A 22,492-nucleotide genomic window follows, 5' to 3' on the forward strand; every position below is an offset into this window, starting at 1 on the left:
TTTGCGCCTCAGCTCGACATCGGCAGGATATGGGCATTCAACACTCATTCAACGCTCTCGCCACATGTTTCGAAGGGAAAAGGAAGCCACGTACGTAATTCTGTTCCAAGAAATTCCTTCCCCAACCAAGTTGGGCATTTTTGACAGAGATATGACACAATCTATGGATATCGGCTCATCACAAAGTCTGAGCTCAGGTTTCATAAGTTCTTAGCTTATCATTTGAACAGCCCATGTGCTCAATTCTATTCTAATAGAGTCGAAAGGGGACACAGGAATTTACAGTTTCACTGTGCTGGCTAGCATGAAAGCCTTGTACACGATGCACCTGACCAAATCAAGACCACCCAATGCGTCCTAAAGCTCTTTCACCATGCCTTCGGATAACAAATCAACACCTTGTTCCTTAGCTGTAGTAACTGCAGACCATGACCTTGAAATCCTCAAAAACCCTCTGAAAGAGTGCCCCTTCGGTATATCAAGTGGCAATGGCTCGCCTTCGCATCCCAACCCCACACTCTCAAATGGGAAAGGGAGTTTCTTTTAACAATCAATTAAGAACTTTATGCTGGGGTCCCAAAAGGGCAGTGTAGTTTCGTGGAAGTTTTTCATGATCGGATCATGTGTAGGGCTCACTTCAAGATCATTGTAGCACCGCACTGCAATCACGCCTCCCAGCTTCCGGGGCAGACGAGTCACGAGGGAGTATAAATTGGGGAGGTCAAACCAGTGCACTGCTTGAGCCACCGTAATAAAATTTACTGAATTTTCGCCTCCAATTAAGCTCACGATTTCGTCCTCAGGGTGTGAATGCAGCGGACCCTAAATGCTGCATCACACATTTTATACTTATCCAAATGATTTTTTTTCCCCTCAAAGCAACTCATTCAAATGATTCACAAGACACAGAAAAAGAGACTGCATTTCCACAGTATTTGTATACTACTTGTTTACCTAATAAATCGACGAGCAAAGGTGAGCCGGTCCTTAGCGAACCTTAAAATCCTCTCCCAAGCCCATCCAAGCCTGGACAGCCTGGTGGGTTGCCAGGCATCATCTTAGCCAATTCCAAAAGTCACAACCAATCTCTCCCCTCTGTTCACCATGGATTTTATCAACTATTCACCTTTCAAGTTCAGCACAGAACTAACCTCCACCGTCAACGACCGACCTAGGACTGGGTGCTCAGTGCAATTCCAGCAGTTACTTCGTGAAATTTCACGTAAAGTTCCAACATTTCGAATTAATCTAAGTTTCTACCTACGCCACTGGAACGCTTCGATTCTTTCCACATCACCGTGCCATGTCTCCACTCGAGCCAATCCGTTCAGCTCAAATCCACAACCCTCACTTTCGCTAATCAAATGATCGTAGGAGAAACAAACAGAACCGCAAAGTGCAAAAACAATCCAGAAACGAAGAAGAGAAAGCGATTATCACACAGAGGGATGCTCACTGGTAGTGGGAATCAGCGGACTCGTTGAGCAAATCGGCGAACTTCTCCCCCAAGAGATTCCTCTGCTCCTCCTCCGCGCCCACCTGCTTCCCGCCCCTCTCCGACCTCGAGCCGTCGCCGCCTCCGATCCACCCTTCGTCCTCGTTTTCCCAGTGGATCCTCGTCCACCTCCGGCGGCGGCCGCCGCTCCTGTGGGCCCTGCGTCGCGGAAACCCGCAGGCGGCGGCCGCGGCGACGTCCCGGAACGCCCACGCCGGTCCCGCCCCCGCGCGGTGCCTGCGACGGCGGCGGAGGCGGCGGCGCATCTCTCCGGCCGGCGAAGAGGGAGAACGAGGCCTGGGAGGTGGAGCTGTCGAAGCCATGGCGCGAATGAGCCATGGCGTTTTCGATTTTCCATTTTTGGACGGGAGTCGAGAGGTCGAGGTTTTTTGTTCGATCGTGTGGCGGAGGTGGAGCTTGGAAACCTGCGTGCTTCTCACGTGACTTCCATTCCCTTCTTTATCCCTATAAATTCACAATTTGGCTTTTAATTCCGAAAAATGTGAAAAACCAACTTATAGAATCACTCGTGCATTTTTTTTTTTTTGAATCTTGGCCAACGTTATATTCAAATTTTCAAAAATTATGAAAAAAAAAAAATGATTCTATATGTCAACTTACTTTCATTTCTGTGAAAGTTTATGTGTTTCGAATTTATAAAAGGTTAAAATGTGTGAGCTATAATATTTAGATTACGCAAAAAATAAAAATAAAATTTGACTTATACTGGCAAGAAATTATCATTAAGAAAATATGGACTTCTATCTTTTCTTATGACAACACTTGACATGCTTTAAAGAATTTAAGAATCTCAAATGTATTGACAATGTATGTGATAGATGGAGTAATTAAGTGTGCCTTCTTTGGTAGCTAGCCTTGATGACCTTTGCACTAGATGATTTATTTTCTACACATAGTAGGAGGAGTCTGATTAATTTCCCAAAATTAACTTTTGGAAAGGTGTTTTTGACTTTTATAATTCATTATGAGTATCATCTGAAAAGTCATAACTCTTCAAAAATAACTTTTAGGAAGCATGCTCAATTTCAAGATCGCTATAAGTATAATTAAGGTTTCCTTTCTTTATATGATCTGAAAATATAATCTGGCTACTTACTACATTTTCAATTATGTTGCTATAATTATATAGTCTACCTTTTTTTCAAATGGACCTTGTTTTTTCTAACATGACTTGAGAGATCAATGTACATATAGCAAAATAAAGTCTCAAAATATAGTCACACAGTGATGTGCTTTGTTGCTTAACCCTCGATGATTATGGTTTAAATTAGACTATCGTTTAAAGATGGAGAAATTTTATAATTAAGTTTGAACTTGGGCCTTCAAATGTAAAGTTTCTATGATTAGAAATACAATAAAAGAGACAATTTTATCCTGACACAGTTAGAGCGGTATGATAGACGTATGAATTTAAGTAATTTCGAGCCATACGATGTCACTGATTTGAACATTTACGTGGGACGACTCAAACTGGGATTCACCGCCGCATGGCCACAAATTACAAGAGCAAATGAACAGACAAAGAATTTCTGAGGAATTGAATAGAACCAACAGATCAGAAGAAAACCGATGACCGGGCATGGAGAGGGGCCGACGATGACGGGCCGATCCGGCCCAAATCCCGTGACTGGCCCGACCTAAGCATAGACCCGCATCGAGCAGCGCTGCTGGTTATGGCGGTGAACCTCACTCTCTCTCTACGTTTTCGAGACTGGCATTCTGCTCCTCGCGCCACCGAAGTCCGACGAAGAGATCGATCAAATCGCAGCCAATTCGAATCGAACCCAGTAAGTGATTTCCTCCGATTGGCATTCGATTTCGGCCCCATCAATTACTCTTGCCATTTTCTTGCCAAAGCATTCGTGTCAATCGAAATCGAGCTTCGCTCCAGCTTCTAATCATCGGATTTCCAGCTTAAAGATCGAGCTTTTTTATCTGTTTGATATGTTTGGGGTCATGTGGGTTGTTGAATTTGATACGTTCGATGCCGCTTCTTGTTGCTTTGATTTGGCCTTGGAGTGGATGTGATATATATGCTTGGCTCTTTCTTGTTATGCTTGAATTTTGTTTAGCAATTTGGAGGAAACTGGTCTATGCTATTTGAAGTTTTCTTGTGCATACATAGAGGCTCTGTGGTAGAAGCTATAGAGAAAGTGATCAATGTGAGCTATGCGGTTGCTGAAGTTTCGGAGATGAAGATGTTTTGGTTTTTTCTCTGTTTGGTAACCCCCATTTTTGCAATCCCGGGACAAAGATGCGATAGAAATGACAAAAAACGAGACCCCGCTAGAGACAGTTGCAGGATCATATGTTTAGATGATCTTTCGGTTTTGTTTTCTCATATTCATAATCAACTTAACCAAGTCTCATTCTATCTGGTCGGGGTTGGCTTATAAATCCTTTTCACACTGTTCCGCGATAGTTTAAGGTCTAGTCCTTCATGCTAAGCCAAAAAGTCTGGTATTTTATGGGGCATATGTTCCCTCTGGTACTTTCTTTTTTCCCCTGTTTATACTGTAGGTAGTCCTCTTGTTCTTGCAGGCCTCAGGACATTCAATTTGGTTGTAGTCCTTTGTTTCTCACCTTGTTGCCTACAGTGATTTTTAAATGCATTCCTTTCTTCACTATCCACTCGTATGGTTTCTCAGACCTCAGCATTGGACAGCATCAGGGGCAACATGAATATCACCAGTTTTTCTTATTAGGTTTACTGTTTTTAACTTATCATCTATCCATTGTGAGAAGGTCCGTGCTATTTTGGGGCATCCAATGCATTGCTTATGAAAATTAATGGTAAAATGATTCATGACAGTGGATCTAGAAGATGAAGCTGGAGCAGCTGAGAATTCTGGTGGAGTGGAATTGGTAGATTGTGAAGGAGATCCTATAGTGGAGCCATGTGAGGGTATGGAATTTGACTCTGAAGACGCTGCCAAGATCTTTTACGACGAGTATGCTCGAAGAGTGGGATTTGTAATGCGTGTGATGTCTTGCCGCCGTTCTGAAAGAGATGGCAAGATTCTAGCTCGTCGACTTGGATGCAATAAGGAGGGTTACTGTGTTAGTATACGAGGTAAATTTGGACCAGTTAGGAAGCCAAGAGCAAGCACTAGGAAGGTTGCAAGGCTATGATTCATGTAAAGGTTGATAGATCTGGAAAATGGGTGATCACAAAATTCGTAAAGGAACATAACCATCCACTCGTCATCTCTCCACGCGAAGCTCGTCAAACAATGGTCAGTTTTGCCCATCTTACTTACTTCACATGACTGATCTGTTGCATGATACCTTGATTCTCCAAGTGCTCTCGATCTCTCTATTAGTTATTGAAAGAATAAAGATGGACTTGCATATTTGATTTATTCCTCTTACTATAAGATACTGTATAATCTTTGAGAGTTGGCATGAGGAAAGCATCTTTCAAGAGTTTGCCTCTGCAACTTAAAAGTGGATTTTGTGAGTGAAAAGGATGGCCTTATACTTGAGAAGCAAAGAAATGACTTTTGTCCCTCTACTGCTTTTGTTAATTCCTGTTGTCTAATGCATGGCCTCCCGATAGTACAGTTAAGGCAAAAGATTCATAATCGTGCTTTTGGCATCTCTACTCACTGTTAAGGCCAGCTTTGTCAAAAGATATTGCTCTATATGTCTTTTGGGAGTTACTTTTAATTCTTTGATAATTGTTAGTATGGTGTTATGGTAAACTGATTAATAATACTTTTTTCCGTGTTCTGGTGTAAAACCACATTGCGAATATCAAATCTCATTAGTTGTATTATAAATGTTTGCGGGGGCTTTTACCTCCCAACTTGCAGTATTGTAACGTTTGAAATAATAGATGGGTTGTACGTAACTTCAGATACTAGTACTAGAGATCTAACACATTCCAAATAATCACTACAAGCAAAAGTTGCAGTAAAGGTCAGAAGCTAAACTGCAGCTTGTCTGGATCATACTTAAATTTTGTGAAAAATTTGGCCTGCCAAACCTAACTCTAGATTTGTTCCTGCAAGTGACATGACGAGATGCATGAGTATTTGGCAGGACAATCAGTCATATTAATGCCTTCTTATAGCTTAAATTGTGCGACCTTTTCTAACTTCTTTCTGTGTTGAAAAGCAGAAAATTTCTTAGAACTCTCACGGAGATGAAATGGTCTTCAATTGTGATGTTCGTCTAGTCATCTGTTTCTTCCTTATTTTCCTTTCCTTGATAATGGAATGGACCAGCTTTTATGTCATGCAAAGTTGGACAGTTATTCAGTTACATTGACATGCTCCCTGTTCAACTTGATCAGATTATGCTGTCTTCACTATCTTTCTTGTCTTTCTTATCTCTGACTACTTATCTTAGTGATCCTGGCTCTCAGCAGGGCAGCGCAACTTAAGAAAAATTGAATCTTGCCAAGAAAGTTTTCAGGAGCATGTTTTGAAGAAATAAGCTTTTTAGTATGATTATTTTGTATTTTATCGCTTGAATGAAATATGCCATAATTCTTAGGGGCAATGCTTTGTGCTTCATAGAAAATAACAGCAACCCCTCTGATGGAAAGATGGATATCGATTCCCAGTAAAGTGGCTTTTCTTCTGGTCCAGAGAGACAAGCAACTAGTGAATAGACTGGAGGAGAAACTTATAATTGAGCCAAAATGCCAAGAGCCAATCACGTTTCTGTATGAGCTGATCAATTACTTTTCCACCCCATGTCCCCGTGTCTTACTCATATTAATTCAACTGACTTTCGAACTGGCAGTGGTGGTGGTTGGTGTGCTTGTTTAAATTGGCCAAGACTTTCTGAATGATTTTAGTATAAATTTGAGGTATACAGCATCTATGGTGTATGTATGACTAATCAAACTATCATCCTCTGCATTTTCTTTTGTTAATGTAGGATGAAAAGGACAAGAAAATCCAGGAATTAACAGCTGAGCTGCGAAACAAGAAAAGGTTGTGTGCAGCATATCAAGAGCAGCTAACTGCATTTGTGAAAATCGTCGAGGAGCACAACGATCAGCTCTCGAAGAAAGTTCAGTCTGTGGTAAACAACATTAGAAAATATGAACCTGTGGACCCGGGCCTTATGAGGAGAAGTTAGCCTCAGTGTATGGGTATATCCCTATACCTTGTACCATGTCTTCTATTTCCTCGTACACTCTATGTCTTGCTTTTTGCCATCTCCGCAGTTGCATCGGTCTATTGCTTTTTAGTATTTTCAGGATGCATTGTGGCGCTTCCGGTAGGAAAACAGAATTGATGTCTTCTCATCTCCAATCTTTTCCTCCTTTTAATAAGTGCAGATGAATGCAGAAGATGGTGGCAGGAGAGCGACAGGAGCTGTGCATATATGCTGTGGCATGTGCAATCCAAGGGCTTCTTTAAGAGGATTGATGGTTAATGATCGCTAAGCAATCAGCAAGAGATGATTAGTATGAAAGTACAAGTATACTGGTCATCGGAAGATTGCGTGATCATTGGCAGTGGTTGTGCTACGTGCTTTATCTAGCGATGGAGAGCAGTCATATTGTGCTTTTGATCATGGAAGCAGGGCGATTGGAGCCAACAGGAGCCCAGTCAGTATGAATCCTCTAGACTTGATGACCATGTGATTTATGGTCAAGAGGCATATTATATAGTTCGATATGTTCCTAGGGGAAAAAACAGCAAATTAAAAGCTGTAGTTAAATTGTTTAAAACTGATCTTTTTTTCTAGGAGTATTTTCAGATGTAGGCCTATTTTTCTGCACTTCTTACAAAATTTTTCTATGTGAGGTACTTTGGATTGGTAGTAGAGATTGTACTAAAAGAATTCATCACAAGGAACAACTATTCAATGCAAGGGTTATCCCTCTGCCTTGTGTTGTGAGTTGTTTTTCTCGTATAAAAAAGAGATGAGCAGTGGTTACAAAGTAAGAGGTGTTCTGTTTCGTATTGAAAAGATATGATTGTGTGACAATTACTTTTTATCTGTTCAATTGATGAAAAGATATAACCGTGTATCTGTTCAATTGAAGATTATTTTTATTTTATTATTATTTTTAATTACGAATTTTCAGTTAAAAAAATGAACTCGTGTCATTTTGAAATAGTACGTCGGTTCACAAAAAGGATTTCGCTATTTGAGAGTTTTCGGAGAAATACCAAAATTACAATTTGGTATTTATCATTTTAGATTTTGTTGTATCTTGAAAAAGTTTTGTCAGTAACCATTAACGATCATGTGGAGCAAATAATTTCTTAAAGAAAGTGTCTTTTCACACTTGAAAGTCTGATTTCATTCTTTCCAATCGATTATTTTCCAACATCTTGTTCTCTCATTCTTCTTTTCTTCTCTTGTGCGATATCAATGGAGCAGAGAGAGTTTCATTGGTAAAACAATTTCTCAAGGGAGGGTTAAATTTTTTTGTACGACTCAACTGCTATTCAGAATGTAATTTTACGTCATTGTTGAGTGTCAACTTCAGGAGTATCAAAGTCGTCACAATTGGAGTCTCCGCTTTATTCACGAAGTACTAGAGTAAAGTGTGGGCGGGGACCTGTTAAAAAAAAAAAAAAAAAAAAAAAAGTGTGGGCGGGGGCGCTGCACTGATTGAGGTAAACGTTCCACCAATGGAGTGGGTAGCTTGGACTCGCACGCTCAAATTGCTCCAAATTGGTCTAATAGCTGATGCTTATATATCCAGTGATTCGTGTAGACCAGGGTCAATCACAGCTATCAGTCCCGTGAGTTTCATGCAAATCCCCCAAATTTAAATGGTTATATTCCATTTGGCTCTGTCGAAGTCTGTTCATTTCGAGGAAAACAACATTTAGAAAAATATTTTCCGAATTTTCTAGCGTTCATTCCACGTAAATCTCACAAATGTCAATGGTTATGCAGTCTATTTATTTCGCGGAAAACGTCTAAAAAATGTTTTCCAAATTTTCCGTTCATATCATAGAAAACAACATTCAGGAGAACGTTTTTCGAATTTTCTAGCATTCGTTTAACGTAATGTTCCATTTGGCTTTGTCAAAGTCCATTCATTTCATGGAAAGCAATGTTTAGAAAAACATTTTCCGGATTTTCCGGCATTCATTTCACTTAAATCTCACAAATGTCAATGGTTTTGTGGTCCGTTTATTTCACAGAAAACGTCTAAAAATATATTTTCCAGATTTTCTATTCATATCGCGACGACATTCAGGATAACGTTTTTTTGGATTTTTTGGCATTCATTTCACGTAATGTTCCATTTGGCTTTGTCAAAGTCCTTTCATTTTGCGGAAAACAACATTTACAAAAACATTTTCTGGATTTTCGGGCATTTTTTTTCATAGGGAAAAGTACCAAAAAAGTCCTAAACCTATTGCATTGGTACCAATTTAGTCCTAAAATTTTCAATTAGACCAATTTAGTCATAAACCTTTTAATATTGATATCAATTCAGTCCATCCGTCCAATTTTGGCCGGCCGGACGCCGAAGTAGCAATTTTTATGATTTTTTTTAATTTTTTCTAATTTTTCATTCATTTTTTTTTTTTTTTCCTTTTTCCTTCTTTTCCGGCAAGGTGGTCGACGAGGGCCGCGAAGCCCTTTGCTGCCGTCGGCGAGGGTTGTGACCCTCGCCCGGTCTCTCCTAGGGCCTTCGACGAGGCTATGGCGACCCGGGGCGGAGGCGAGGGCTGCGACCCTCGCCGGCGGTTGGCGAGGGCTTCGCGGCCTTGCCTCCGCCCCGGCAATGGCCGCCATGGCCTCTCCAACCGTGGGCGAGGCCACCTTCGCCCGCGGCAAGGCAAGGGCAAAGCCGCCTCACCGGCGGTTGGCTAGGTTGCCTTCGCTCGCAAAGAAGGCCGGGTGAGGGCCTCACCCGGGTTCGGGCGAAGCCGCCCCGCCCGCCGGTTGCGAGGCAAGGCCGAGCAAGGGCCGTGACCCTCACTAGCGGCTAGCGAGGGCTTCGCAACCTCGCCTCCACCACGCGATGGCCGCCATGGCCTCGCCGGCGGCCTTGGGAGAGGCCGGGCGAGGGTCGCAACCCTTGCTAGCCACTACCGGAAAAGAAGGAAAAAGGAAAAAAAAAGAGAAAAAATTAATAAAAAAATCGAAAAAATAAAATAAAATATCATAAAAATTGCCACGTCGGTGTCCGGCCACTGGCCGATGTCCACATCGCGCCGGCTTGCCAAAATTGGCCGGATGGACTGAATTGGTACAAATATTAAAAGGTTTAGGACTAAATTGGTCCAATTGAAAAGTTTAGTACCGAATTGGTACAAATGCAATATGTTTATGACTTTTTGGTACTTTTTCCTTTTCATAGAAAATGAACTAGTTAGGGAAAACATTTTCCATCAACAGAAAATGTCTTTTGGAAAGCGGAAAACGTTTTTCACGCACTCCCTCTTATCTCACATTTTTCGCATAGCCTGCTAGCCCACTCTTCTATCCTTTTTCTTTTCTAAAAATCAAATTTTAATTCTTTTTTCTTTTTTTTTCTGTCTTTTTTTCTCCTTTTTCTTGACTAGTTGCACGACCATGGCGACAGTCGTTGACCGATCATTGGCGAGCTTGCCGCTTGCCATTGGTGAGCACAAGCGTCAAGCTCGAGCTCGCCTATGGCGGGTCATCGGCCGTCGTCGTATTTGGTGATCAACCGAAGAAGGAGGAGGAGAAAGGAAAAAGGAAAAAAGAAAAGAGAAAAAGAAAAGAAAGAAAAATAATTAAAATTTTGATTTTTTTAAAAGGAGTGGACGGAGGAAAATCAAATTAAATATTCCATATCAAATGGCTTTCTTATATTTTTCACAAAATGAATTGACGTAAGAGAAATCTCTATCGCTCATAGAAGTCATGAAGGGGATTTCTTAGCTCTCCGGGTTTTTAGCGTGCTTAGTTGATGAAAAATGCCAAAACGTTACGGTCCAACGGCGTAATGATCGCCTTATAATTTTGTGGATGGTCCAATGTAGTTACAACCGTGACATCCGTTAGGAGAGTGGACGGGAGAGGAGAAGACGAACCAACGAATGGAGTAGCTGCGCAATGACCGCTCACTGTTCTTATAAATATGTCCTGAGAAATCGATACTTTCTTATAAATCTCTTCAAAGTTTCCATTAGCACTGTTCCTGCCTCCTGTTTCTTCTTGCCTTGCTTTCATATCTATCCGCTTCCTTGGGTTTTGAGTCATGAAACGCTTAAGCATTTGTTTGGAGGAATTCCCATTATGCCAATTGCTTCTTTGTATTGCTCTTGCCCTGTGCTTTAACCAAGTCTCCTCCTACACCAATGTAACAGACAGACTCGCCTTGCTCGCATTTAAGGCTAGCATAACTGGAGATCCTTTTGGCGTGCTCAACTCATGGAACAATAGCATTGAGTTTTGCCAATGGTATGGCATTACGTGCAGCCGGAGACACCAGAGGATAATAGTCTTGAACTTGCCATCACAAGGGCTTTCTGGATCAATCTCTCCTCATATAGGGAATCTCAGCTTCCTAAGGGAAATTTGGCTCCAAAACAATAGTCTCCATCATGAAATCCCTTTGCAAGTTGGCCAGTTGTGCCACCTTCGAATCTTACGACTACACAATAATTCGTTGGTCGGTGAAATTCCCAAAAATATATCAGCTTGCTCTAACCTTGTTGAACTCATCCTTAAATACAACCAATTAAGTGGAGAAATTCCTTTAGAAATCGGTTCATTATCAAAGCTACAACTTTTTTCTTTGTATAAAAATAATCTCGCAGGTATTGTGCCTTCCTCCACTAGGAACTTATCTTCGCTGGAGTTCCTTTCTCTAACCCTGAACAACTTGGGCGGGAGCATCCCCCATGTTCTAGGCTACTTGCCAAACTTGCAAGTCTTAGCCCTTGGAGGAAACAGATTCTCGGGTATAATTCCATCTTTGTTATTCAATCTCTCTTCGCTAACTGTGTTTGATGTTGCAATGAATCAAATACAAGGGACTCTTTGTGCAAGCATAGCCCTCAAACTCTTAGATCTTGAATATTTTAGCGTTGGCTTGAACCAACTTGCAGGGCCAATTCCTCCGTCGATATCGAATTGCACAAAGCTAGAAAAGCTTGAACTTACAGGTAACACATTTTTTGGGAAAGTACCTTCTTTGGAAAATTTGTATAAGCTCAGTTTGCTTCATATCGCTACTAATCAGCTTGGAAGTGGAAAACCTAGAGACTTGAGCTTCCTGTGCTAGGTAATTAACAACAGCAAATTATGGGGGGTGGGTTTTGACGACAACAAGTTTGGTGGGGTGTTACCTAGATGCATGGGTAGTTTATCCACCACTCTTACCATATTTTCTGCAAGTAATAAGGAAATATCTGGTGAGATTTCCGAAGAAATCGGGAATCTTTCCAATTTGGAAGCATTCACTCTGGATGGCAACCTACTTTTAGGTGCCATCCCCTCAAATTTGGGAATCTACAAAATTTAGTTATAATAAGCTTCCCTCGGAACAACCTGGGAGGAACTATCCCATCTTTTTTGGGAAATCTAACCAAGTTGCTTGAATTGTATCTTGAAGGGAACAATTTTCATGGGCAAATTCCTTCACATCTATCAAACTGCCGATCTCTTGATCGGCTCGACCTATCCAAGAACAATCTTAGTGGTGCCATTCCCCCCCAACTTATCGGCCTCTCATCATTAGCGATCATTCTGAACTTGTCTTGTAACCATCTAACTGGGATTCTACCCATAGAAGTTGGCAACTTGAAAGCTTTGACCGCATTGGATATCTCAAACAATTTGTTGGTAGATGAAATCCCAAATAGTTTAGGTGATTGCATTGCATTGACATCGCTAAGGATGGGGGGCAACTTCTTCCCTGGGTCCATTACTCAATCATTCAGATGGTTAGGAGGTATTGAAGAACTAGATCTTTCACGAAACAATTTATTGGGCCAGATTCCAGCATTCTTAACTGTATTTCATTCCTTGAAACTTCTGAATTTATCTTACAATAAGTTTGAAGGCATGCTACCACATGAAGGAGTCTTTAAGAATGCTACAAGTACTTCTATTATTGGGAACAATGAGCTCTGCGGCGGACTGCCAGAATTTCACCTCCCCACATGCGTCTCCAAAAGCTTCGAGAGTAGAAAGATCCATATGGTAATATTGTCCACTTTTGTTATATCCGGAGTTCTTGGGCTAGCTCTTATTCTAGCTTTTATATATGTTTGTTGGTTGAAGAAGAAAGTAAAAGAACAAGTTTCAAGTTCAATGGATGGTTCACGTCCAAATGTATCTTATGGAACACTCTTAAAAGCTACTAACAATTTTTCTCCAATGAATTTGATTGGAGTTGGAAGCTTTGGTTCTGTTTACAAGGGGATACTTGAGGAAAATCAAATCGCTATTGTGGTGAAGGTGCTTCATTTAGCCCATCATGGTGCTCTAAAGAGCTTCATAGCCGAGTGTGATGAATTAAAAAACATAAAACATCAAAATCTTTTGAAGATACTGACAGTTTGCTCGAGTAGTGATTACCAAGGAAATGATTTTAAGGCCTTGGTTTATGAACTCATGGATAATGGAAGCCTAGAACGGTGGCTACACCCCAATGCATCATCATCTCATGAGAATGAGCTTCCAAAAAGGTTGAACTTTATTCAGAGGATAAATATTGTTATTGATGTTGCTTCTCCATTGGATTATCTTCATCAACAATGCCATATCCCTATCGTTCATTGTGATCTGAAGCCAAGCAATATCCTTCTAGATTCTGAGATGGTCGCACATGTTGGCGACTTTGGGTTAGCAAAATTCCTTATTGAATCATCCCTTGATTCTGTAGCCAATCAAATGAGCTCAGCCGGTCTAAGAGGGACAATTGGTTATGCTCCACCAGGTACTCTCTCTCTCTCTCTCTCTCTACAATTGGTTATGCTCCACTAGGTACTCTCTCTCTCTCTCTCTCTCTCTCTCTCTCTCTCCCTAAAACCAAGAAATTTTATTAACCTAAAAGTTGTTGATGTGTCTTCTTGTGTGAAATTTGGTAGCTAATGATTACTCTTATGGGCTTATGCACAATTGATTCTGATTTGATGATTTGCACTCCAATTTGAATTGCAATATGATCTAAATGTGTGGCAGAATATGCAATGGGATGTGAGGTTTCAAGAGAAGGTGATGTGTATAATTATGGCATTCTCTTATTGGAGATGTTCACGGGGTTGAGTCCCACCGACGACACCTTTAGAGATAATTTGACTCTTCATAATTATGTCACAAAAGCTTTACCGGAACAAGTGCTTGAAATTACGGACAACATCCTACTTCAAGAAAGAGAGAGCCATTTAGGCCCATATAGGGTGCGTTTGGGAACCACTTCCCAAAGCCCCTTTGAAGCCTGAAGGTACTTGGGCAAATGCCAGCCCGTTTGGCAAAAAATTTTGAGCCCGCATTCCCTAAATGTCAGCATTGTGAAGCCGAAAGCCCAAGGCAGGGGGGGACCTGCCTTGGGCTTACGGTTTTTTCGGCATGCCCACACGGGCACTGTTCATAATTTTTTTCTTCCGAAATTGTCCTCACGAATTTTTTGTTTTTCCAATTCTTGCCCTTGTGTCGCAACTGTTCATCTTCTCTGGGGGGTTTTGTTCTGGCTGACTGCGAGCGGCCGGCGACTGCTAGAGGGACGCCGGCGATCGTCGGGGGGTGGCGCGACCGACGCCGGAGGTGGCGCGACCGAGGGCTGGGTCACCGCAACCCAGATCTGGGGCGGCAGGCGGTCTTCTTCTTCCGCGAGCTTCTTCTTCCGCGAGTGGTCGCCGGTGACGCCGGGCGGTGGCGCGACCGTCGCGACCCACGGCAAGGTGCGGGTCACCGCAACCCGGATCGGGGCGGCGGGGTCGCGGGAGGACCTTGCCGCCCCCGATCTGGGTCGCGCGACCTTGCGGCCCCGGATCTAGGTCGCGGCGGTGTCGCGCAACCTCCCTCGACCTCGCCGCCCGGTTCGAGGGCGGCGAGGTCGCGCGACCCCGCCGCGACCCGGATCCGGGCGGCGAGGTCCTCCCGCGACCTCGCTGCCCCGATCCGGCGTCGCTGGAGGTCGCCGGCGGCCACTGCCCTTTGGTCAATATTTTAAAATTTTTCTTTTGATAATTTTTTTTTTTTTACACAAAGATCTTTTGTAAGTGTAATTCCCCAAACGCTATTTTGCTCAAAGTACTTCACAAAGCGCTTTCAAAGTACAATTTACCAAACATAGTTGCATTTTGAAAAACACTTTTAACTCAAAGGTATTTGCATTTTTCTAAAGACTTTCCCCAAAAGTGGTTCCCAAACGCACCCATAGTCCTCCGCATTGGCTTTTTAAAAGCGATGGCACATTTCAAGAGTGTTTGCTTATGGTGTATAATATCGGAGTTGCTTGTTCCAACGAAGTCCCCAAAAGACGGATGAGCATCAGTGGAGTTGCAAATAAGCTACATCAAATTAGAGAGAAACTCTTTGCCTTGGGTTTGCATGGACAAGGTGCACCACTGATAACTTATATTTAGCTGTTATACATTTAGTGTTGAATACGCAAACGGAAGTGGACAGGTAAAATCTATAACAAAGAACCAATCATTCTTTTTTCCTTAAGATGATAGTTGATCATTATTCCCCTTCTGAAGCTATACGTATTTAAACTAGCACAGGGCCCATGGCAGCAAAATGGTTCCGTTGGTTTACTTAAAACTCTATTTTGCTGCCATAGTATTTTAAAATGAATCCAAAATAAATTGCCTTGCTTCTTCTTCTTCTTCTTCTTTTCGTTTCATTTGTATGATGCTGTTTAAGATGAATTGCAACCAATTAGCTATTCGAAATCTTACTTGAAGGAAAGCTTGGTTTCTGCAGATTGACTAGGAACGGCTCGGTGTCACTTTGATTTGAAATAATCCAATGCCGGGAATTGATCTTTGTCCCTAAAGCTATGTTTAGTGAAGCATAGGCAATAGTGTTGCCCTGGTGGGTGAATAAGGATGTACAGCTTTCGGATTCAGCATTCTAACATGTGGTAATTTGAGGACACCTATCCGCGTTTGATGTGTGTAGCGGGAATTATCCGAGAATGCTTTAGTAGAATTATGTAACTTGTGTGTATTGGATTTTTCTTCGAGTGTAAGTGCAAATTCTTCAGCACTGTTATTTCTCATGTTTACTACTGCTAGTACTTTTATTTCCGCATTTAAGTAAAGTTACCAAATCACGCAATCACGTATGCATAAAATTTAATATAGATATATCTATAGTCACTCCTTTTATATGGGGATTTGTTAATCACATGGATAAGCAACTTTCAAGAATAGAAATTACTAACTATATCGAGAAATTACTAGCCATCAATATGCTTAGACTTAATTCGCTAAATAAAAAGTGACCATTAGCGGAGAGAAATTACTAAATATAACAGTTTAAAAGTAAAGTTACTTTTCTTCATGACAAAATAAGTAGCAATTGTTATACGCAAACCTACTTTCCATGGTGAAAAGTCATGTTGTTAAAAGACTGACTAAGTATAATTCTGTTTTGCCAGGACAACACTTTGAGTTCACCACCTGAGTATTATGACTTACCTAATTTTCACATGAAAGTTATTAATGACGTGGAGAAATAATCAATTATTAATAGGCCGAAAGTTAATTTTCCTGTTAAAAAGTTACTATTCAGGTTGAAATAAATCTAGTTATTAATAGATATATACATGCTTCACAATGACGTCTCTAACAGATGAGCACGTTCATCGGGTCAACTATGAAATGATTTTGACTGATTAAGCTATTGTGAATCATGACAATGACCAGCTAACGAATCGCGCTTAATCATCAGTCTTCGGTTTATTTTCCAAAGTGGAAGACTTCAGAAATTTGTGGGCTTTGCTTGACTTCAAGTCAAAATCTGGAAAGGCATCTAGATGGATCCACCATCCATTCCCTCAATACACGCACTAGGACAGACACAGAGTCAAAAAGAAACTCGTGCTATGTACGCTAACATCTTGACTAATCAAGCTTCTAGCATTCAAAAATGCACGAGCATGGCTGGAGACAAAACTGAGCTGCCAATAGAAACATCACATCTGTGTATGATGCAAATTGCGCAGTTCCAATATCTCCATAACCAGAACAAGAACATGCATAATTGAGCAGAAAGATTAACGCACCTGTTTTGGGATCCATCGTTCTTGAAGCAGAAGCGGAAACACAATATTCCATGCGGAAGCCCTTCTCCTCTATTGCCCTCCGTATCACTAGCTCAATGAGGCGGCCCCTCTCAAGTTTAGCGTTAGGTAAAAGCTCTTTATATGAGGATACATGTGTGAATTAGGGTTAGAAGAGAGACTTGAGTACTATTTATAAAGTTTCCAGCTATGCTCATTCATTACGGGCCAGGCTCAACTAGGCCCACACTAGCCAGTCCCATATTAAATTAATTAAGAAATATTTTATCTCACCTTAGACCAACCATGTTTGATGGTAACCGTAAAAACAGTAAATTACAATATCAATTAATGTAATCCACATTAGGAAAACTCTTACATTCTCTCACTTGGACTATATTAATTGGAATCGTACTATATGTGCGCACATTTAGTCCAGAGATAATTCTTAATAGTCAATCCTATCCCATAAAATCTTAAACACCGAATCATGCCGGTAACTGCATGTATACACACAGAGCCTTCCATGGTCATGAATATTCTTAACTTTATTGATATGGATTCAATATGGTAGTGTGGCAAATAGATAACATCTCTCATAAAGAAATCCCATTTGTCAGTCACAATTCTCTTACTTTAAGCGATAAAAAAAACTTATGCCACTAGAGAATGTCTTTGTGGTTTCAATGAACCCACATATGCCTTGTCCTTACGGTTAACATTTCTTTATGTATAACAAGATATATGCACAAGGCTAATAACCGGATGTCCCTAGCCTTCACTCAAGGTTTATATAGTACCTTGAGACTTTATCAATATGTATTCAACATAATAGCAACACATTCAAAAATATTTTATTGAATGCAAAAGTTGATACATATCAAACCGTTACAAAGTGTAACGAACATAGATGGAACATTTATCAGAGTAAAGCTAAAATAATTCCCACTGAACAACAGCATCTCATGATACTCCTAGGCCCATGTTAATGACATGTCGCTCAAATAGACATGGGTGTAGGCTTTTAGTTAGTTGATCTGCAACCATATCATCTGTGAAAATATGTTATATTATAACGTCACCTTTCTGTACTGTTTCTTTATGGTAAAAAATTTTGACCGTCATATATTTAGACCCCTTGAGACCTCTGTTGTAAATAGATAATATTATAAATTTATTGTCTTAATATAACCGTATGGATCAATCCATAAAGTTAAAAACGGTCAACTCCTTAATGAGGTTCTGGAGCCTAATAGCCTAGGTAACATCATAAAAGAATGTTACAAATTCTACTTACATAGTAGAATATGACATAGAACTTTATTTACTGCACTTCCTACTAATATAAATATGTAGTCTGTTATTGATCTCATGTCATTATAACAGCCAACAAGGTTTACATCTAAAAATCCTACTAACTGCAAGAATTTGAACATGTCTGTAAATTAGCATATAATCCATTGTCCTCTTTAAGTACCTCAAAACCTTCTTGGCAGCAACCCAATGATCACGTCCTGGATTTGACTGATATCTGCCTGGAAGTCCCGTCACAAAGACGATATTTAGTTTATTGCAAATTCGAGCATACATTATACTTTTAAGTGCACTGATACAAGATATACCATTTAATTAGATTTTTTCAATATCTAAATAAGGATAATGTGATAGATTAAGTCCATCACCCTTAACAACATGAGCAATCCTTGGCTTGCAAAGATGTATATTGAATATTTCCAAAATACGATCAGCAAATGTCCTCTGAGATAAATTTAATAAAATATGGTGAGAACAATCCTTCAGTACAAAGGACAAAAGATGTCTCAAGGTCACTACTTATAAGAAAAATATCATGTACATTGAGTATGAGAAAAATAAATTTCCTCTCACTGACCTTGCAGTATATTGAATTACTTTGTTTCCAATTGAACACTATGAAACTTTAATAATAGTGTCAGAAAACTTTCTTAAAACTATGAATAAAATTTTTCAGTCTACACACAAGTTTACTTGAATTTGCTGTAAAATCCTCCAGTTGCACTATATAGATTTTGTATCTATTTGGTGTAACTCCATATAAAAAAAAAATTATTAATGCCACGTTCACTTTGAAAGAATCTTTTAAAGAAATAATTATTTCTTCACTATAAACTATCCACCTCTATTTCAAAGTGAAAACTTTAGCTACCAATTTGGTTTTAAATTCCATAATCTTTCTTTTGAAATCCTTTTAGTTTTGTACGCCAATTTGCAACTAATGAACTTATGATCTTTAGGCAAGTCAGTAAGTTTCCAAACACTATGATGTTTCATAGATTGTATATCGCCTTTTATGGCATCTAATCACATACTTGATTAATGATAAGAAACAACATTTATTTATGTTGCTAAATCAACCATGTAGTGGATATTGTAGTCATGCTCTCACAAATAGACTATGTAGTCTGATGATATAACTTATCGTTTTTTCCTAACAAATCTCCTGAGTAAAGCTATAACCACTTCATTCTACACTTGAGAGGTTTGAAAAAATTTCATCATAAATTATATCAAAAATAGTACTCGAACCTCAACAAGTTTAGTCTATGGTACAGGAGATTCCACAATTATCTGAATAGGTAAAGACAAAAACACAGTAACCTCCATCATACTATTATCTTTAATAGTCTGAGAGCAGCTATCCTCTACAATTATGTCGATCTTAAGAAACTTTAGAGTATGTGATTCCATAATTCTTGTACCTTCTTTAGGGCTCTAAAATTGATACACCTTTTAACAATTTGGGTAAGATACAAAATAATTCCGAGTAGATCTAAATTTCAACGCACTTAATATTGGATTAGATAACCTCACTTCTGCATGACACCTCTAAATTTAATATGATTCAAGTGATTTATGTCCAGTCTATAACTCAAAAGAAGGTTATAAAATAACTTTAATAAGAAACACCTTTTGTATGTGAAAATGTTACTTTCATAATATCAATCCACAGAAAACTGGATAAATTAGTCTTACTAATCATACTCATCACCATGTTCATTATGGTGCTTTATGCCTTTTGGCCAAATCTTCTTGTCAGGATTTTCAAGCATAGTAATTAAATTACCACCCTAGAATTTATCAAGTATTTGACAAATGATTATTTAAGCTATTCCGCATTATCATAATTGCCAAAATACTCGCTGCCAGTATTAAACCTGACAACCTTTAAGACTAATTATAACCAATTTATTCTTTATTTCGGTCATTTTACTTCCACAGTAATCAATAAAAGTCTTTAAATAACCGTTAAGAGTAGATAGAATATCAACATTACCACATTTTATACTTTTTCTTTAGACATGTGTGAGATATTCCTTAGACAAAAAACTTTTGGAAACAACTTTTCAACCTTATATGAGACGCATATACCATTAGGACTTAAACACAATCTTTACAGATGTGTCATAATTACACAACTTCAAGCCATTAAGGCTTCCATCATCTTTTAGTAGTGTAGTCCGCAGGCAAATCACTTTTCAAGTGTTCCTGAATGGAACGCTTCATGGACAGTAAGCAAATTCGATTGCTATTTTCCCAAGCAGCAAATCATATGTCCACAATTTAAAATTTATAGTAGTAAAAACTTCAATAATAGTGGAGTTATTAATTACAGAAAAGGTAACTGAAAAACAAGTAACGTATATAATTAGCATAATGTGAGCACTGTGTAACTTGACATACAAGTACACATATAGAAAGTTACACGCAAAATTATATAATCACCTTTGGGCAGAATACATGACATGCAGTTGAACACTCCCCACATGATAGCGGTTATGAGAATATATTCCAATTTTCGTGAATTCATCACCTTTGGGCATATGAATCACTAGGATCAGTCACTTCTCCACCACATCATCATGTATCCTTCCATGAACTAATACACAATCACCTCATTTGGGAGTATGACTACGCATTAGACCAGGAGACATCACAATCATCATACGAGACCGAAATTTCTCAAACCCAATCAAGCGTGCCACTTTGGTGGTTACTACTCAATTGAATTCTTGAAACTCTCTCATACCGGGGATATAAACTTTACTTCTCACATACACCATATACATGTGATTTTAACTTTAGTGATAAGGGCAGTAAATCACTAAAATCACATATCATGCTAATTACATTGCTTTATTTATTAATAAAAATTAATCATATATTTATAGAACCTGAAAGACAGATTCCAATGAGATCACCAATTACAGCAACACAAGAAACTTCTCATAACATAGAAGCAAGCGTCTCTTGTGCACCCTGATTACTGATTACCGGAACAATATAAAAGGAAGGCCGATCCAAGGGATACCTCACAAGTTAACATCAATAGCAATACAGGGTACTCCAGATTGACAAACTTGACAGCTGATCCATTATCACTCATGAGTTTAATAAGGCAAAAAATGACTCCAAGGCCAACAACTAATTTATTAGCCAATTTTTAAGTAACAAATTATCATTGTAATCAACCAATGGCCTATTAATTGAGTCAAACCAGAGAACCAAATATCTCAACTTTAACAAGATACCATTGCTTTGCGTAAATGTTGTCGTACTCCTTAACTATAAAAAATATTCAATTTAATAGACATTAACCAGTGACTAGATGAGTTTAGGTACAATATGCAATGACTTAACTGACATGCATTACCCACATTCAACAGATGTGTTAATTAGTACAATCAGTTTGGTCACAAATTCTTAAGACATCCATCATTCAAAGGTTACCAGCATGTAAAGGAGTATGCATGAGCAACAAAAGTTTCAGAACCTTTTACTGTTTCTTATCATCTCAATACATAGTTCAATTACTATTCCATAATGATTGTATCTCATTAAGCCAGCTTCAGTTCACAATAAAGTTTAATTTTTATTAATGAATCACACCATTATAATGTTTATGTGATAACATACCTATAACATAACACCTGTATTTCCAAAATCACAGAATAATACAAGAAAAATACGCGAAAATAAACTAAAATACGCGCATTTAGGGTTTTGTATGTATTTTCACACCAATAAAATCATTAAACACGTAAAATAAATAGACCACAAGATAGAGGATAATCATATGAACCTAAAGCCGTCAGCCATGCGCCAATCAGACACTCCACACGCCCGCACGTGCTGCCTGACTGCGCGGCCCATGGAGCTCACGCGCCGGCATACCTTGACCAGACAAAATCGGTTCGACTGATAGCGGTTCGACCGGTTGACCGGTTCGGTCAACAGTTGACCAGGTCGGGTCGGGTCAACAATCGGGTTGGGTCCGGTCACTGACGTCAGCCATCGCGAGTGCGATGCACGCGCGAGCTGCGCCCCGCGCGTGGGGGCATGTGTGGGCGCGTGACCGCGTGTGGGGTGCGTCTTCGACGCTCAGGCGACGTGTAGCTGCACGTGGGGGCGCGTGTGGCCTCCTCCAATGAAGCACCGCCCACGGTTCTGCTTGTCTTAACAAGCCCAGTCCGAATATATAATTTTATTTTATTTTTATTGAACGAAAAATTTCAAAAATCTCAAATTATGGCAAAATCCAATGCGTTCGAGTTCTAGGATTATGGAGGCTTTGATACCACATATAGGATGCAAATTGCGCAATCCCAAGATTTCCATAACCAGAACAAGAATATGCATAATTGAGCAGAAAGATTAACGCACCTATTTTGGGATCCATCGTTCTTAAAGCGGAAGCGGAAACACAATACACAAGTCCTTCTCCTCTATTGCCCTTTGTATCACTGGCTTAATGAGGCGGCCCCGCTCACGTTTAGTGTTAGGTAAGCGCT

General features: G+C 39.8%; 3 protein-coding genes across 3 annotated transcripts; 2 read left to right on the top strand and 1 right to left on the bottom strand.

Moving 5' to 3' along the window:
* Positions 1-279: 279 nt before the first annotated feature.
* LOC104451664 lies at positions 280-1,818 on the bottom strand. Its single transcript, XM_039300323.1, is given in 3 exon segments — positions 280-822; positions 1,293-1,356; positions 1,457-1,818. Coding segments are annotated over 3 exon segments (969 nt in total).
* A 1,384-nt stretch (positions 1,819-3,202) lies between these two features.
* LOC104447659 (protein FAR1-RELATED SEQUENCE 5) lies at positions 3,203-7,303 on the top strand. Its single transcript, XM_039299347.1, is given in 5 exon segments — positions 3,203-3,303; positions 4,329-4,625; positions 4,628-4,752; positions 6,407-6,623; positions 6,813-7,303. Coding segments are annotated over 4 exon segments (627 nt in total). The 5' UTR covers positions 3,203-3,302; the 3' UTR covers positions 6,611-6,623; positions 6,813-7,303.
* Positions 7,304-9,233: 1,930 nt separating this feature from the next.
* On the top strand, positions 9,234-13,872 carry LOC104451674 (probable LRR receptor-like serine/threonine-protein kinase At3g47570). Its single transcript, XM_039300324.1, has 5 exons — positions 9,234-9,349; positions 10,018-10,076; positions 11,242-11,589; positions 12,039-13,367; positions 13,613-13,872. Exons 1-5 carry the CDS (start codon positions 9,234-9,236, stop codon positions 13,870-13,872), a joined length of 2,112 nt encoding a protein of 703 aa, XP_039156258.1.
* The last annotated feature ends 8,620 nt before the right edge of the window (positions 13,873-22,492 follow it).

The sequence above is a fragment of the Eucalyptus grandis genome, chromosome 8 (genome assembly GCF_016545825.1).
Source record: "Eucalyptus grandis isolate ANBG69807.140 chromosome 8, ASM1654582v1, whole genome shotgun sequence".
Lineage (NCBI taxonomy): Eukaryota > Viridiplantae > Streptophyta > Magnoliopsida > Myrtales > Myrtaceae > Eucalyptus > Eucalyptus grandis.

Bases quoted from the DNA above. Each gene is read 5' to 3' on its own strand.
- LOC104451674 (XM_039300324.1), top strand. From the start codon at position 9,234: ATGGCCGCCATGGCCTCTCCAACCGTGGGCGAGGCCACCTTCGCCCGC. The intron at 10,077-11,241 runs GTGAGCACAAGC...ATAATCTCGCAG, and splicing joins GAGCTTGCCGCTTGCCATTG to GTATTGTGCCTTCCTCCACT. The intron at 13,368-13,612 runs GTACTCTCTCTC...AATGTGTGGCAG, and splicing joins AATTGGTTATGCTCCACCAG to AATATGCAATGGGATGTGAG.